The sequence below is a fragment of the Lipophrys pholis genome, assembly GCF_963383615.2.
Source record: "Lipophrys pholis genome assembly, chromosome: 3".
Taxonomy (NCBI): domain Eukaryota; kingdom Metazoa; phylum Chordata; class Actinopteri; order Blenniiformes; family Blenniidae; genus Lipophrys; species Lipophrys pholis.
In genome coordinates, this window is record NC_137627.1 from 19,487,710 (window position 1) to 19,505,406 (window position 17,697).

Genomic DNA, 17,697 nt, shown 5'->3' on the forward strand with positions numbered 1-17,697 from the left:
GTGAGGACTCTTAATAGAAAAGCTGTGGTCTATTTTTTGGTATCTGCGACAGAGCATAGAGGCAAAATTGCCATTCCTCTACTGATCGACATCAACACCTCCTTTAATTTATTGACAAACTCGTTGTTTGTCTAAATTGACATTAACCACAGTGATCAGGGCTTCTCATCAGCAGGCAATCAGCCAGTAGACTTGTATTTTCATCTCTTCACACTGTAATTAAACATGATCCATATCAGACTGGAATGAAGCACAGGATTGATTGGCACTGATGTCATTTTCTTATTATCTCCATAATTCCAGTTTTTGAGTCCGAGTAAACTTGAGGCGGAATTCTTCGTCCCTTCTATACACTTGTTTACAAGTGTCGGTTGTGTATTGTAAAATTTGTGTATAAATATTCAGGTTACAGCCCAATCTGCTGCATCAGCTCACTACAACTCTGCCACCTGTTTTTTTTTTTTCTTCTTCCCTGTAACATGACCTTCGACAGCTGCCTCACATTGGCCTTTTCTTTCACTTCGATCAAGATTTCTGTTTTTCCATGGATGCTTTAAGTCACTGAGCATCTCACTTCTCTCTCGTCTCTTCTCACTTTTCATGTCCTCGTCTCCTCCTCACTGTCTATCATTCCTCCATCATCCTTTGCCCGCCCTTCCCCTCTCTCTCTCTCTCTCTCTCTCTCTCTCTCTCTCTCTCTCCGGTTGCCAATGAGTGATAAAAGGTGAAAATCAAGTGAGGGCTTTTTGCCCTGATACGGTAATGAACCGCTCCCTCCTTATCTTCAAAGACACAGCACATGAAAGAAGGCATCTCTGCAGTGTGTTTGTTCTTGTTGTTGTTTTCCCCGTGTTTGTGTCAGTGCGGTGCGTATCATGTCGTTGATTGTTTTGTCTAGAAGAGTCATGAATTTGCCCACTGTTACGCCGGTGAATAGATGATGGAATCCACTCGACAATGCACAATGACCTTCACTGTGACTCTCTGTGTGTTGGCAGGAGGCGTGCATGTTTGTGTGTGGGCTTGTGTTTGTGTGTGTGTGTGTGTCTCTGTGTGTCTGTGTGTGTGTGTGTGTGTGTGTGTGTGTGTGTGTGTGTGTGTGTGTGTGTGTGTGTGTGTGTGTGTGTGTGTGTGTGTGTGTGTGTGTGTATGCATATTAAGGGGCTGCTCCACCTTCACACAAGATGCTGTAAAGTGAGAGCGCTCTGATCAGAAAACTGAAACGAGGCGATAAACTCATCGTGTTTTCGGGACGCTCGGGGAGTCTCTTCCTTAATGCAGGCAGAAAAGCTCGGCCAGCCTCTCCAGAAGTCTGACAAAACCCTCACGCTGATTGTTGGCTTGAAGGATGACTGGTGGGAGAGTGTGTGCACGACGTGTGTGTGTGTGCGCCGCTTTCAGGTGACCTCATGGCCGACACCTGAATGGCAGATCATTTGTTGTGGATTAAATTATCGTATGTGTGCACGCTTGCTTGCACATTGGTAGTTTCGGATACCAGAGAATTATCATTTTAAGTTGATCACACAGAACTGTTTATTGAATGAAATCAAGGGAACCTGAGCTGCTACCTCGGGCGACCCAGCAGTTATGAATCCAAGGTCAAGTCAATCGCCAGATTATCGGTGGTGGAAAATGATTACGTAGCAGTTTTCAGTTCATTTCATGCAACATTTATTTGAACCAGGGATGGCTAATATAGCAAGTTTATGGGCTGCGGTTGGATATTAATTAAGTTAAAAAGTGCATATTTGAGTTTCCCATGAAGGGTTGAACTCAGTAAAGAGTATGAATAATTCCTACACGTACTAGACAGGTTAAATCAAAACACTACAATGGTGCGAGTACAGACTCGTAATCATGAATGTTCTTACCAATTAAAGAAGAGGGACAGGAAGACAGACGGGCTGTGTTGTGGAGGGAGTGGAAGTGGCTGCCTGGATCAGAACTCTGACAGAAATGTAGGGGCTCCTGTTCAAAGAAAATGGTCAAGTAGAAAACAAAGACAGTAACTTGTTCACGCCGTGGGCATCGGCAATGTGTTGCCTTAGATACGTGAGACAGTCTCATCTTTGATGCTCCATCGGTTCGACCGTGTCCAGATGGGAGTCAGGTGAAGCATGCATGAGAGAATACATTAGCTATGCATTGGGAAACTGTCACCGGGGCCGATCGGCAACTCTGAGCCAGGCGGGCCCTAAGCAGCCACCTCTGGCTGCAGAGGCTCAACACCCTGCTGTAACTGCTCTTCTTCACATTTTAAATCACAGACAATGTGTTAGAGTGAGTCCTCCGCAGGCAAATGTTACGCAGAAGATAAATACCACGTCCCACCGAGCAGGGGAGCGACCGCAAGTGACGGATCTTTTAATGAATCTGTCTTCGTTGTTTCCTCCAGGTCAAAGTGACACAGGAGCTGAAAAACACTCACACAGAGCAGATGACAAGACTGCACTTTAAACACCAGACTGAATGTGACCTGCTGGAAGACATGAGGTAAGAACTGTGTCATGTGGCCGACTGTAGCGTAGCTCCTCTCACATCTGGTGGAATGCGCTCACCAGCTGCCAGATGGGTTCAAATGTACTCGTTGTTGGAGGCTGTGATGTGCACATCACGTACACATGGACGTGTACCAAAAACACAAACATGTAAGGAGCGGAGGAGGAGGAGGAGTTTCAGATGGATTTTTTTTTTTTTTTTTTTCGGAAAAGAAGCACATAAGGTCATGAACACGATGATGGAATTTTCTGCTGCTGCCTGTTTGCAGGACTGCTTCTATTCTAACTGTAGCTCTGTCTCGACAAAATCTCATTTGGCCCTGCCGTCTCGTGCCCCTCGCTCTGTTTTGTTTTTCCTCTCTCTTTTATTCTGACTATTGTGTCGTCTGTCCCCATATCTCATTTTCAATTTGGCTCAGTTGTGTTTACTCATGACGTACGTGTGCTGGCACTTTTCCCCCGTGGATTTGGCAATGGGAGGAAGCCCTGGTTCCTTCACACGCTCTCATTTTCTTTTGTTGACCAAGTATTGATTATTTATGACAGGATACGCTCTAAACGCTGTCCGGCGCGCTGTCCCTCTTCTTCTGGCCTCGTCTTTTACGCGGTTTCCTCATTTTCATGCGTTCTCTGTCTGAGACTTCTGTCTTTTCCTCACCCCCCCCCCCCACCTTTTTGCTTCATTCTTGGAGGCAGCTCCAGCTGTTTGAGAACAGACCCGTCTGTTGCTGCTGGGGCCTGCAGAGTGAACACAGCACAGCTCCGGTCTCACTTGTGGGAGAAAGGGAGAGCCCCGTTAAGCGTATGCAACCACAACGTGTTAAGCTCTTTCCGTCAGTTAGGGAGCAAGCATCATGCCACCGGGTAAAGGTGTCTGAATTGGCTTTGTTATCTTTGCAGAAAGATGCCGCCTGCAGGGCTCTCTCAGTATGTTACTTTAGCTTTTAATGTTTTCTAATTATTTCTGATGACACATTCTCGCGGTGGTAAAATCGGGAGCAGCGGGGGTGTTGCAAGTGATTAGGGAGATCGCCTTTCAGCTGGGGCGTCGCGGCTCAAAGTCCCCACAGCAACATGCATCTGCTTACTCGTTCGTGTCCTTGAGCAAGACACCAAGACTCTCTGATGGGACACTGGTTTGGCTTTGGAAGTTAAAAAAAAGAAAAAAAGGAATCATAAAAAATTTGAAGGCTCAGAGATATCTGAAACTCACCAACTGTGAGGGGTGAGAATAATATCCATCTGGTCAGCTAACATTAACTTTAACTCATGTCAGAATCAACCGTCTTTTCACTGTTACAGTCCCTCCGCTGTTAAAAAAAAGTATTTGACCGTATGGTCTATTGGATTCTTGGTTTACACTATAAAACTGGTTGGTAGTCATAGGTTACACAAGAGGTGTCTTATTTTGAACAAGAGAATTTTATTATTTCAGCTGCTCGTATCCACTGCCTCGTTCTTTTGGTCATGACCCAAAGTTTATGACCATAGGCCAGGACGCGAACGTAAACCGAGAGCTTTGCTTTACTGCGCACCTCCCTCATTACCGCAAAAAAGCGTGAAATGTTAAATCCCTGCCAGAATTTGGTGGGCTTCAACTCGATTCACGCCTATATGGGTGTGAAGGAGTCGCACGCACAACTCAATCAGCTGCACGTTTCTGCTTATTTTTACTACATTTTACTAGTATTTGCTAGTATTTACAAGCAATACTGTGTCTTGTAAGAAAAACTCTTCCCTGACTCTGAAAGAGCACACAACTGCTGACACGGCTCTCTGTTTGCAAAACTTTCACATGTTCGCGAGTACTATTAGGTTTTTTTGGGGGGGGGGGGGGGGGGGGGGGGGTAGTAAGTGGGCGGAGCCTGTCGTCATTTTATCCCAGCATATAACTGGTTGGTTAAAGGTCTCGTTTATTAGTGGCCTCTGTGAAATGCTGTACCCCCTGTGAAATATCCTGCGATGACAACTGTCTGCTTTCTTGTGACAGTAGTTGCGTGCTCCTTCGGATTCTGCACATGCTCAGAGCAGGACACAATATTGCTTGAAAAAGCAGGGGTATATTATATAGTGCAGTTGATTGACAAGCAGGGATTTGCTGCTATACAATAGTCCAGTGATTGTCTGAACCTACAGCTGATGTAACAATCCTTCATCCCATTACTGGTGAATGAGACTCAGCCTCGTAGGGAAAGTTCTCTTTTTTATTTGAAAATGGCGGGCCATTTCTTTCCATTTGACAACCATGGATTCAGACTTAGAGGTGCTGATCTCCATCATCCATCGTCCTGATGATGGGACAACATCAGGACCACATCATCCGTAAAGGCTTGGTGTCCTCCCAGATGTGTTTTAGGAAGTTGCCCAGAACAGAGATGTCTGGGTATCTGCCTCCATATCGCCACTGTGGCACCCATTGAGAACAAGTGGGAAAGAAGCGAGGTGTATGAATACAAAAAAGAGATTATTACTGTTAATTTGCTTGCTTATTGTCAATGTCTGCATTTTCTTTTCTTCCCAAATGTCAGTGATCTTAATCACATGTTCAAGAATGTAATTTGACAAAAAGTAGTAAATACCCATGAAGGTCAAGGTTTGGCTCGTACATCATGTCAACATATATGATCATGTGCACCAGATCAAACAGTAGACAGTGAAGTAATGGGACGGTATTAAATTACTCTATGTTCGACATTGGCTCTTTTAAAAAGAAGCTTGTTCGAAGTTAAGTAAAAAAATATATTTGAACTGAAAGTCATCCACCATTTGCGGCTTGTCCAGGCTGTACTTATCCTGGATGGTCTTTAACCATTAGTGAACTTAATCTCAGGTAAGCAAGAATAGAACGAAAATGGATGGATGGTTTTAATCTTGAAACACTGATCTGATACCAGTTTACAAAAGGCAATAACTTTTTTTACCATCTTATAAATTGAAAAATATTCATCAGCACCATTATTCTTCACCAAACAACATGACACTGTTGGACATTAAAGGTTTTTAGCTGTTGTGCCTCTCCAACAGACCGATATGTTAATAATGCAGTAATGATTTCCACAGGAGGAAGCAATTATTGACTTGTGTCCATCTCGACTGCAAACAGACTACAGCAAAAAGCAAGTGTGTTGACTTCCAGTGGGACCTTCACAGAAAACGGTCCGCTAATGGAGCGCCGACCTTGTGAAAACCCAGTATTGTTGGATGCAAGCAGAAAATGTAGATTACACATCACCAAGACCTTTGCTAAAGTATGAAAGTCATATCCTCCGAATACCATGTTCAGAGTAGCTGGACCTTAAAGGACGAGCAAAGTGTTGCTGCGTTACAAAACACATTCACAGCGTACAAGCAGACACTCTCCTGCGTAAAGCACACAGTAGATTTTAACTCTTAAATCCTAAAAGCTGCTCTGAAGGTTATTTACCCTAATTAATCCACAGGCTGGCTTTAATCAAAACCCTCTTTGACAGAAATGCCTATATACATGTTGCGTGTCCACACGTTGCCTGTTACATTATAGCCCCCTTATGTGCATGCGTTTTGTAAGAGGTAAAGGGGGGAATTTAAGAGGGGAAGGATTGGAAGAAAAGGCAGTGAAAGAAGAAAGGGAGAGGGCAGTAGATTTAATCCCCTGAGAGTGCATTTTAGCCGGACTAGTCTTTGGAGGAAGGATAAGAGGGGGGGGGGAGAGTTGGTGGACTCAGGGAGTCAACTTGGTGCCCTCAATCCAGCTAAATCCCCATACCCTTATGTCTGTCTACACACACACACACACACACACACACACACACACACACACACACACACACACACACACACACACAACCTTGTGCCTAACAATAAAAATAGTCACATAAATACTTGACTTCACCTCATACGCATTTAGCATTTGATCTACCCACTTGTCTCACTTTCTTCTAATGATAACTTACTGCAGTGTATCAGTTGTTAACTGAAAAATGGCCTTGTTATTCATATTGCAACAATTCACTTCTGCTTGGTCTTGAGGAGATTTAATGTCCAAAATGAATCGTTTCACTCACAGAACTTGAGCTAGCATTTAAGTTGTTTGCAACTGTCGTATCTGTTACCCTTATGGTTTTTTTGCACTAAAGCTTCATTTCTATATCAGTTTGTCTTAATGACACTTGATGTAAATTAATTTCTAAAAAATATGTGTATTAAAAAAATAGCTAATACTTTCACTCTCCACTTTATGTTTTTAACAATGGTTTCTTTGCAAATTAAAAGGAGACGATCATGCAGGAAAAGTGCCTCCAACTCATCCCCAGATTTTCCCGGGTTCCCCCACCAAAGCTTCCTGGTGTTCCCCTAAAGGTGGCCCCACCCTATCTTTTGAAAACCACCGGTCCAATAGCATTTGTCTGGACTTGATTGTAATTTACCCCCCTATGTTTGTCTTTTGAGTTCCTCATTTGCACACAGGACAAATGAGTTTTGTGTTATCCACCAATTTATTGACCAGATCCTGGGAATTATCTGCAAATGTCATTAAAACGTAATGGCTCTACATGCTGAGTAGCAAGATGAAAGTCCCCAATTTGAAAGCCAGAATGGATTATGGAGTTCTCATTAATGCGTCTCTCAGCAGCCACCAAAATTGAAAATCACAGACTTGTTGGAAAAAAGACCACGTTTAATGCCCAGAATGTGTGCTGGGATGTTTGGGCTTCTTTGCGCTCCATATTGTTACTGCAAAGTTCACATAAGAGGACCACATGTTATACCATGCGCTAAAAGGTGACATGGCTATTACTGTTTTTTTTTGGTTTTTTTTAAAACACCATCGAACAATTCATTAATTTTTCTCCCTTTCAATTTATAAAAAGAAATACTGTACATGCGTTAAGCACATTGCTCAGGTACCATCACTTATGCTGCTTTTAGGATGTGCATTTTAAATAAGGTGCAATAAACCGGGAAAGAGCTTTTGCACTTGTGAGAGGGAGAATAACCAGACCGTTTGGGAAACACGACATATCACACCATATCAAACTTACACGATCAGACTAGTTTTTAACCTTAGAAATTGTGTGTTTTAGGATATTTTGACCCAACGTTCCCTATTCATGCAAGTCGCTCTCTGCAGTGGCAAATGTCCAATAATTCAACATATTGTCATAATGCAATGAAGAACAGTAGAGTTCTTTCTTCAAGAGGTGGAGGAAGTCAATGATAGTTACCATAGCGATAGCAGGAGGTCAACGAAAACGAATTAAAAAAGAATGCAAAGCTTTCGTTGCGTTTTGTGTGTCCGTTTCCACAACAGCGACGGTCGTTGCCACTCAAAATGCAACCGTTTGAAAACAGCTCCCAAGGTGGAACATGGGAGTCTCTGACGTGGCATGACTCCCATTCCATATTCTAATTTTATTGGTTATATTGGTAGTTTTATTGTTGAAATTCATTCCTAACAGCATCCAATTTGCCCTCTGTCAGATACTCTCGATTGTTAACGTTTATGGCGTATGGTTCTCTACATGCATGTGTGTGTGTGTGAATTAATTCCAAACACAAACGGCAGTGCACACTCCTGTCCTGGCACGGTAACTCATTTTCAATGTTTCTGCCATTGCTGTGTAAATGGACATCGTTTTCAGGCGTTGCGTCCCCTTGGAACAGCTTCACCATTTGTTATATTCCTTGAATCCTAATGCTGCCCTTAAGGCTACCAATAATGCTGCTCCGCTGGTCCGTATCCGTTGGCAACCAGGAGACCAACAGAAATACGGACTGAAGCCATTATGTGTTTAGTATATGTGTATAAGATCAAGCATAAATGAGCCTTAAGGGGCAGACCAGCTGCTTTATTGCCACAGCATTGGCTCAATGTAGTACACTTTGAGGAGAAAGAGATATTCTACATCACGCAGGACTTTTCACACATTGTTTTCCAAGTGCTACTGGATTATTTACACTAATGTAACACACTATATAAAATATACATTTTAATACCACAGTCATCACCAATGCTGGTATGTCTAAAGATGTAACTGGTGTGTTTGATGTTATTGTATGCAGCGTTCTTTCGGTTTTGTTTTCTGTTTTCACTGATGTGGTGCAGCAGCGTTTTGGGGATTTTTGTCACTTCCGTCTCTGTCAGAACAAAAAACAAAACAAAAGAAGCCAGTAGAAATCCCAGTGATTAATTAACTATGGCAGCATGCTCAGTAGTCACACAGTACACCAGCTTTTTTTCCATGACACATTTGAGCGTTGTACTTGAAATGATCCCAAACTGTGACAAGATGAGATCTACTAACTTTCACACTTTTTATTTGTTTGAGGAAGCTCTTCATGTCACCTCAAAGACATCTTTGACATATTTTGTTTCAGCAGCTTAGACTGTTCAGAGAAGTGGTGCGCTGTAACATTGTGGTCACAACCTTGTAGTAGACTTGGGAGTAACCATATCTGACACGTCTTAGTCAATTCTTAATGTTCCTGTTTCTCTGATTGCAGTGATCAGACGAACACTTTCTTTCTCTCTTCAACTCCTAACACGTAAAAATCAAATCTTAGTGCCGTAGACAACCTCAAGAAGTGTGGGACGACTTGTGCAAATCAATCCTCAATGTACTTTACTTTGCAGGAATTGAGATTTCAAAAATGAACTCTACTTGAGGTTGTTAGGACCTTTTGAGACCATTTTTTGCTTCTCGTAAAGGAAAGAGGAACAACAGTGTTGCTTTAACTTTGTTCTCCTATATGCAATCAGAAATTTACAAATGACTTTGAAGTGTTCTCTAAGGCAAGGTTGAAAAAAAGAATATCTTGCTTTATGAAAATCCATCCCACCAAATTGAATTTGCATTGGCACCCCCTCAACTTTCACTGAAGATTTTTCATTGGAAAAAAAAGAATCATTCTGTTGTCATACAGTGCAACCTAGATGTCCCAGATGGTACGTACCGGTATATTGTGATATGCAAGTTGCTCCTTAATGAGTCACATTGTTGGTTTGGATTTCCTGATGTTTTTGACATTCTAAACAAAGAGTGATTCTTCTTCTGCAAGTTAAATGATAAGTCCTGGTATGTAGCCTGTAATTATCATAACAGTGCATGTATTGTTTTGCATTAAAGATTAATATAACGCGAATCCTCTAAATTCTTTTTTTTTTTTCTTCTTTTTTTTCATTCTCGCTGTTTTTCTACAAATGCGTCCTTCAGCTTGTGGTGGAGGAACTGCAGAGAATCGGTACTATTATGTCTTGTGTTGATCATGCAGTGTGAAAACACGACCACCCTCCTCTGCCTCGGTCTCAGGCTGTGACTCATGTTGCTTATCCTCTTGTCACTGATCTCAGTCTGTGTCCTGTTAACCATTGATCTCAGCTGTTTTCCCATGTTTGATCTTTTTTTTTTTTTTTTTTTTTCTTCCCTGCCTGTCAACCCATTGGCCGCCTTTGCGCTCACCACACACACACACACGCACATACACATGCACAAACAAACACATATAGTACTTTCACTTAATGTCCACTCTCAAGCACTTAGGCATTTCCCGTCAGACACACACTCATCGTCAATTCTGCCTATTTTCTTTCTCAGCCTCGTCCTCATGCACAGCTGATGCTGACACAGGTTTTTGACTCACACAGTCACACACACACACCCATCATGAACAGACAGGGTGGCAGAGCACAAAGCGAGCAAACGCTTGAGCGAGAGGCCATAAGAAGAGGTATGAGAGAGAGGAGTTTGAGCAGGTTTTAAGGAATATAAATAGCCTGTTGGTTGAACAATTGTAGTTTGTTTAGACAGCAAATGTAAAGATTCCCTTTGGTGCAAGTAGTCAGTGGAGTGCAGTATAAACTTCTGATGACAGTAAAACCTGCTGATGATGTGAAAACCTACAGCTAATGAGCATTTCATTTTCACCCTCATTCAATTTCCATTTCGCCTGAAGCCACACATCATGCAAACATGCAAAGTGGTTGCGAGATATCGCCAGCTGATAATTGGAGGTCCCTGTTTACATATGCAGTCTCAGTCGCAGTGTCACCATGGCAGCATGAAAAGCCTAGACATGTCCAAAGATCCCAGCAAGCGTGTTTGTTGAAGTCTGTCTGAGTACTGCTGTATGCTTGCATGTTCCCGGGGCACTTTATCACGCAGGAGAGAGCTTTATTGTCATGCGGAGATAGTTTAAGATTTCTGTATTTGCATTTTGTGCCCTGTTAAATGTTTTGAATATATCTCGAGACTGGAAAGATAGTCATATATTCAGTTTTTCTGCAGCGTCTCTCATGTGATCCATCATCACCGTGAAGTCATAAAGGTGTCGTCAGCGGGAAAATGAGCTGCAATTAGATTTAGGTTAGAATAAATAGGCGGTGCTGGTTTTAAAAAGCTGCAGCTACTCTTTACCAGCCATGTGTTCTTGCAAACGTATCGGATTTAGAGACGGAGCTTCATCACAAAAGTTTGAATCATTTCAGGCATATCTTTTTAAAATGTCGTCTTTCAATCTACATTCAACCACAGAAAAAAACACAAAATACTCATGATAGAAAAAGGTTTCTCTGACAGGGAGAACAGCCAATATCTAGAAATAATGGAAGCTAATATTAATTAAATATCCTTATTTTATTTTTTATATCAAATTGGAATTGAATTATTAAATGTCGTCCGGGTTGTGCCAAAGATATGCCATGTGTGTCATGTTGTAAGAAATATCTTATAACTGTTTACAGTGAGCTACTCAAAAGGGGCTTTAGGTCCTCATGCAGGGCACAGCACCACCACCACATTCAGCCTATGACTGTGAGTATAAAAGTTTCCTGTCACTATTAAAGCTAACCACTTACCCTCGTGCAGGTTAGAAATGGACACAATGCTATCGAAGCAACGTATCAAACCAAGGAACCTCTAAAGGTTTTGCTGACACTGCGGAAATGTCTTCATGTATAAAACAGGGGACTCACTGAAAGTGAAAAAAGTTCTGGTTTTAGAAGACGTGTGTGTGATTATTAGTCTTTCTAGTGCTGTTGGGGAGCATGACAGATACAGTGCTGCCCTTTGCCCTGTGGTACTCTTTGTCCTTCAGATGTTAGAAAAGATGGAGTTGATTGTAGAAGTTGGAGCAAAGTACACTGAACTGGAACAGTTTTTTTGTTTTGTTTTTTGTGCATGTGTCAAAATATGATCATATGCAATCAGGTGCTGTTGCTGCGCGTGACGTCAAGGCTGAGACGTGATCATGTCAACACCCAAGAAAGAACTACTACCATAGGGCAACATTTCCCATACACGAAAAGTCGGGCGTGGGGAAATGTTGATATGGAAGTTCATGTATGGGTGCTGTGGCTTAGTTGGTTAAAGCGCCTGTCTAGTAAACAGGAGATCCTGGGTTCAAATCCCAGCAGTGCCTTTTACTTTGCCCAACCACTTTTGGATTTGCTTGGAATGAAGATTGAATCAATAAAACGTAATTGCACCGTCAGATAGAATACCAAACCTTTGTTTAATTATGTTGTCTATGTTGTTTACTTATGCTTTAGTTCAATAATGAAGCTGATCAATGATTCTTGCTGTGGTTAAAAAAGAACTGATTGTAATGCAAAGGTAGGAATGGCATCAGTTCAGTTTTGTTGAAGTGACATAAAAGTGATTAAGTCAAGTAAAAAGTGTAATAACTAAAAAATATGTATCCACAAGGCTGAACCAGGAATAGGAGTATATTTCATATGTGGCCAAGCTAGATATTTTACATTTGTGATGACAGAGGGTTTGCTAAATTACAGAAATACATCCATGGAGTTTCTGCTGGCAAAGTGGTTTATCAGATGAGCAGTAAGAGCCCTGCCCTGAGAGGCTCGAACTCACGACCTTCAGATTACAAGTCCAACACGCTGCCTAATGCACCAGCGAGGCCTATATATGCATGTCAGGAAATGCACTAGACCAGAGTGTATTGGGGGTGGGGGGTGGGGGGGGGGGACGTCTGGCCAGGAGAGGGTGTGTGTCATATTTCAACTGCTAAGCATGATATAGGGTTAAACACCAAACACATGATCCACCCTCCTGCAGTCCATCATTAGAAGGTGGCACTGGCCCGGGTGATGTTTTGCAGTCGTCACTAGTCTACAAGGCCGACATGACTTGTAGAGCTATTATGAAATTCCCGCTCCTCTTTCCAGATATAAATCAGACATCTAAACCAGTGTCTGTTTGGAAAACAGACTGAACACAACAGCTTTAACGCCAAACGATGCCTCGCGAAAGGTTTGACAAGAGGCGCTGCCCTGTTTGTTTGGGCTGTAATTAACATCCAGAGAAGTGGTAGTAATTATGCTGTCTACACTTACAGTAAGCGTTGTCTTCCTTTCTGCTTCATCCTCTGTTTCCCGGCCCTGGGTTTTTGCTTGATTGCAGCAGTTCTCGCTTTGTTCTACAGATTTTACTGAAGACAAAACTGGTATACTGACTGAAGAACTTTCACATTTTCTCATTCAGTCTAAAACTTCGCTGAATGAACCCTGTTCCGAAACTGTTTGACAACATTGTGTGAAGCACCCGCTTCTTGTATCATCCATCTGTACATTTCTGAGATGTGAGGCCGTGTTTACAGGGGGAAATGTTTTCCCAAACTTGTTTCGATATGATTTTACTTTTAGAACCTGTTCAGCTGTTCAAATTCACGGAATCGTTTATTATTATAGCTGATGATGATGGTGTCTTCAAATTTGCAGCTATTTTTACGATGAGGATTGATTTCATGAAATGTTGACCAATATTTCAGTTCCACTCTGCCTCTGTACTAATACCCAAACTTCTGGGTGAACTTTTAAGTATTCCTTCAGCTGTTTGTGACTCAGATTACTTATCATTTCAACCTGTGTCAGACTTTTTTTCTAATGTTTTGTTTCTATCAACCTCCAGGTTAACTGTTTTTCATGAAGTGATAAATAAGTGTTGAGTTAAACATCTGAAATAGGATGTATACTCTATTGTGAATATGATATTAGATTATCCATTTCAACAAATGTTGCTTCTAGTTCACATTTATCATTCAGCATTTAGTCCCATAAGGTCACAATCACCAGATATTGAAATATACCTACTTGTTGATTCATTCCATTTTCATGTCTGATGGAGAAAACATTACTTTCTTACAGTTTCCAGGTGGAACCATTGATTTCTTTACATTTATATTGATTGGACATTAAGAGAATGCCAACGCTAACACTGTTTCTGACGCCTTCTAAAACCCCACCTCCTCATTTACATGTCAAAACAACCCCCATCCACATGGATCGTTGTTTTCTTGAAGGCCTCCATTCACACCGAGTCCCCAGAACAATAACAAAATGTTCAGATTTGGATTGTTTTGTTCGTCTTTGTCGGCACACGACAAAATTGAGCCTTGCAGTCACGCTCTGGGTTCAGCGACTTGTGCAAGCCAACTGTTCAGCTACGCGTTTTCACTGAGCGTTCTGTTGTGACGTTCTCTGTCGCTTAGTTGGTGAAAGAGCTTGTTTCATGAGCATTATGAATTCCAGTGGTGCCATTCTGTTTGATGGTATGTTGTCCTAAACATTGTTATGAACCAAAGTAGAATCAATTCATCTCTCCATAAATGTCACAAGTGGAAGGACCGCCATAAAAAGCACAATGATAATTAATGTCATTTTTTTTTCATTGTTGATGCATTTTCTAAAGTTGGAATCTAGATATGTGATGTGAAATTCAATCAGACTTTTTATGTCAGTGGACCAAAATATTTAGCTGTAAAGTTCCCGATTGATTTGAACCTTTTCCGGGGAGTCTCTTCATTCACCTGGTGGCTGTGTTCTCTCTGTTCATTCAGCGACATTCATTCAGCTGCAGCAGATCTATCTGTCTGTGTAATCACATACTCAATGTTATGTTTTTCATTCTGCACATTCCTGGACGGCGATAAGAGCTCCCACTGTCTCTGCTGCCAGGATGTTCTGTGAGGTGGAGCGGGCGAGGGGAAAGTTTGTAGGGGGTTTGTGTTTTTCTTTTTTTTCTTTTTTTGTCTGGTATGAAATAGAGTTAATATTTTTAGAAAGAACTGTTGAGCAATGAAGACGGAGCCATAATTCGTCCCTTGCATGATTTTGTGGTTCCCCGAGTTCTCTCGTGGGATGTCGGAAGAGATGGAACGTAATTGCTGCATTTGTGCCTTTTCGCTTCTTCCTTATTATCCTACAAAACAAGTGCAAATATTACATTCATCCACAAGATGCGCGCGTTATTAAAAATTGCACACGCCCCTTAATTTGTCTGAAACATGGGCTCTGTATAAATGATCCTCGCGCCTGTAGCCACTTCAACAACTCTGATCTTGTTCTCTGCAGGAGCTACAGTCTGAAGAAGGGTCAGCTGGAGCGGGACTATGCACAGGTAAGAATGGCTGGGGTTCGGCTTGTTTCCGCGTTCACAGCACACCGCGTTAATGCTTTCAGATCTCTGAAATCTACTGTTACAAATTAACCACAGTTTTCTGGTTTGCCTGACTCTTGTTTGTAATGAGCTTGTGAGTTTGTCAGCAACAGACTCGTGGAGTTGTGTTGGTTGATCGATGTGCCGCGCTGTTCCCTCCTGGAGGAGCTTTGTGAGTTGTGAAAAATGGAATCCAGTCTCTGTTGAGTAACTGTCATTAGGGTGTTTATGTTTGTTTTATTAGAGGCATACGAAATGGATCCTTCCAGGGACTTACAGCATGTGGCGCTGTGGCTTAGTTGGTTAAAGCGCCTGTCTAGTAAACAGGAGATCCTGGGTTCAAATCCCAGCAGTGCCTTTTCTGCTGAATAGATGAATGTAAATTGGCAGTAGTTGTCTACAGTTGTGGATCTTTTCAAGCACGATGACCTCCTCTTGACTCGCCGTATTTCATTCAAAACAAGTATCCTCATAGGAAAAGACAACGCTGTAGCAAAGCATTTGTGTTCGAGTCGAGCAATTAGAACTCTACATACTTTTAAAAACATTGAAACACTTTCAATTCAGCACCCTTTTATCTTAAAACCTAAACTCTTGAACCTAACCCTGACATTAAAAGGTTGGATCTTTTATCTCCTCCACTCTACAACCCCGGAAGCTCGGGTTTCCAATGTCCAGGGCAACTCGAAAGAGAAGTTATGAGCCAAGAAGTGTTTAAAGCAGGGTCAAATTGAAACCGTGCAGGACTGCGACCCGCTGGGAACAGTAGAACTAACCTCTGTCATCCAATGAATTACTTAAAAGCTTTCCATTTGTCATTGTATATTTTTATTAACCCTTAACAGACCATTTTAAGATCAAACATTTTTGCACCATAGCTCCAAGAACCTTGCGGGATGTTATTGTTTTGATATGCTTTTGGTATTCCTTCACTGTCATCGAGGGAGATATCATTAACAGATTTATGCTACAAGCTAAACTGGCCTGATTTCTCAACCCTAAGTCAAAAAGTCAACGGTTGTGTCCGATATTCACTTGGAAGTGTTTATTCATTTTACCATTAGCTCGTGTTTAAACTGCAATAAGTAGATTACTCCGCTGAAAGGTCCTGAAAGGAGTATAATTGTAATATTCTTTCAATTTTAACCTCAGCAGAGCAGCTTATTAAAAACCAATGTCATTTTTGCGATTTTTGAAGATAAACACCAGCGAAAAAATTCAATTAACAGCAGATTATGCACGAGGCTGTGAAAACATTTGGGTAATAGCCTACGTTGAAATAAAAACACGTTATCAATGTGTATTGATTGCATGCTACTGTCTGTAGCTTACCTTCAACGTCAAAATGCATATCAGAAGCAAGAGATCCCCTTAAACCTGCAGCCTAAAGACTGCCGGCCCCCATTGCCATCTCTTACTTCATCATTACAGTGAAGTCAAACATTGGCGGACGCACCTATGCTTAAACTTGAGGAGGAGCAGGAGATCTGTGACATTCTCACAGCTGTCAAAGCACCCCCACCCCCACACCCGCCCCGTTATCGCCAGCGCTCTCACAGGGGTCTCCATCTTGGGAAACGTACACTAATATATCGGGAAGTGATATAAGGAAGTGGATAGTAAATTACTGGCCACCTGAGGTCAAGCACTTTCTAAAATGAGGCCTTCTGATTCATCTTTGATTCATTCTTCAGATGAATAGAAACTCACACGTGTGCTGCAGGCTACATTTGGTTTCATTTCCCTTTTCCTCCAGAGTGAGCCACAGATGTTTCAGTGTTGCTTTCTTCTCTCTTCCCCTTTGAGTTTTTTCTCCTTGCCTCTTGGAAGGATTTTGGCATGTAAATAAACCCCAGTATCTGCTCAACAGATTATGGAGCCATTTTTAGTATTGACTGTTTGCGAGTCTTGCCACGAGCAGTTCAACTGAACAAACAGCCCCACATTTTTTCCCAATAGTCTCAGTAGACCTCTAACTGGTGGGGCTTAATCTCAGGAGGTCTTCTCATTGTGTTGGGTAATTCAGAATACACATGCAATCTATCTGCAAGGGCGGAAGGCCGAGTTCATTTGCGAGCGTGAATAAACAAACGTGTTTTGGAGGAGTTGGTGTAAAGATCACTCTGAAGGCTGCGCAAAGTGTTAATGTGTTCCGATTCTACTGAAACTACAAAGACAAGTGTCTTCTACTGCATTATGAGATGGATGAATGAGAAGGCTGTGCTTTTCCGAGAGAGATTTTTGCTAATATAACCTGCATTTTATGATGAAGTTTAAAATTATATATCAATAAATGAAACTCCGAAAAGCTTTCATTGCATTTTGGGTGTCCGTTGACACGACAGCAGTGCTCGGGGGGGGGGGCACTTTTCAAAACGCTCCAACTCTGTGCAAACAGGGGAAAAACGCAACTTTTGTGAAACGCTGCAACTGCGCGTGCATACCACAGTCGTGGTTCTTTTTAGACTTAGAACTTTTTTTTTTTTTTTCCTATATGAAAGCATCTAATTATAATGAAATCTGAAAAAATATGACAGTGAGAAAAGCACATGAATGCAGCAGTGGCAAGTACATGGTTTACTACTCCCCCCCCAAAATGTATTCAAGATTCCTTCCATCCAACAAAAGAAAAAAAAAAAAAAAAAAAAGTCTTTCCAAACATATTAGTAAGCTCTGCTTATGAAATATTAGAATACCTAATGGTAGTGGGGATGAAGAGTTTCTGGGGGGCATTTGAGCTTGGTATGACGAAGCACATTTTA

At 41.8% G+C, this 17,697-nt stretch overlaps 1 protein-coding gene across 2 annotated transcripts in view; it reads left to right on the forward strand.

The window, feature by feature from the left end:
- The window catches only part of fchsd2 (FCH and double SH3 domains 2), a 68,554-nt gene that overhangs the window by 2,038 nt on the left and 48,819 nt on the right, over positions 1-17,697 (forward strand). For both annotated transcript variants that reach the window (XM_080459383.1, XM_080459384.1), the window contains exons 2-3: positions 2,399-2,496; positions 14,851-14,896. In XM_080459383.1, coding sequence (XP_080315509.1) covers positions 2,399-2,496; positions 14,851-14,896 — 144 coding nt within the window. The remainder of the gene's footprint in view (positions 1-2,398; positions 2,497-14,850; positions 14,897-17,697) is intronic.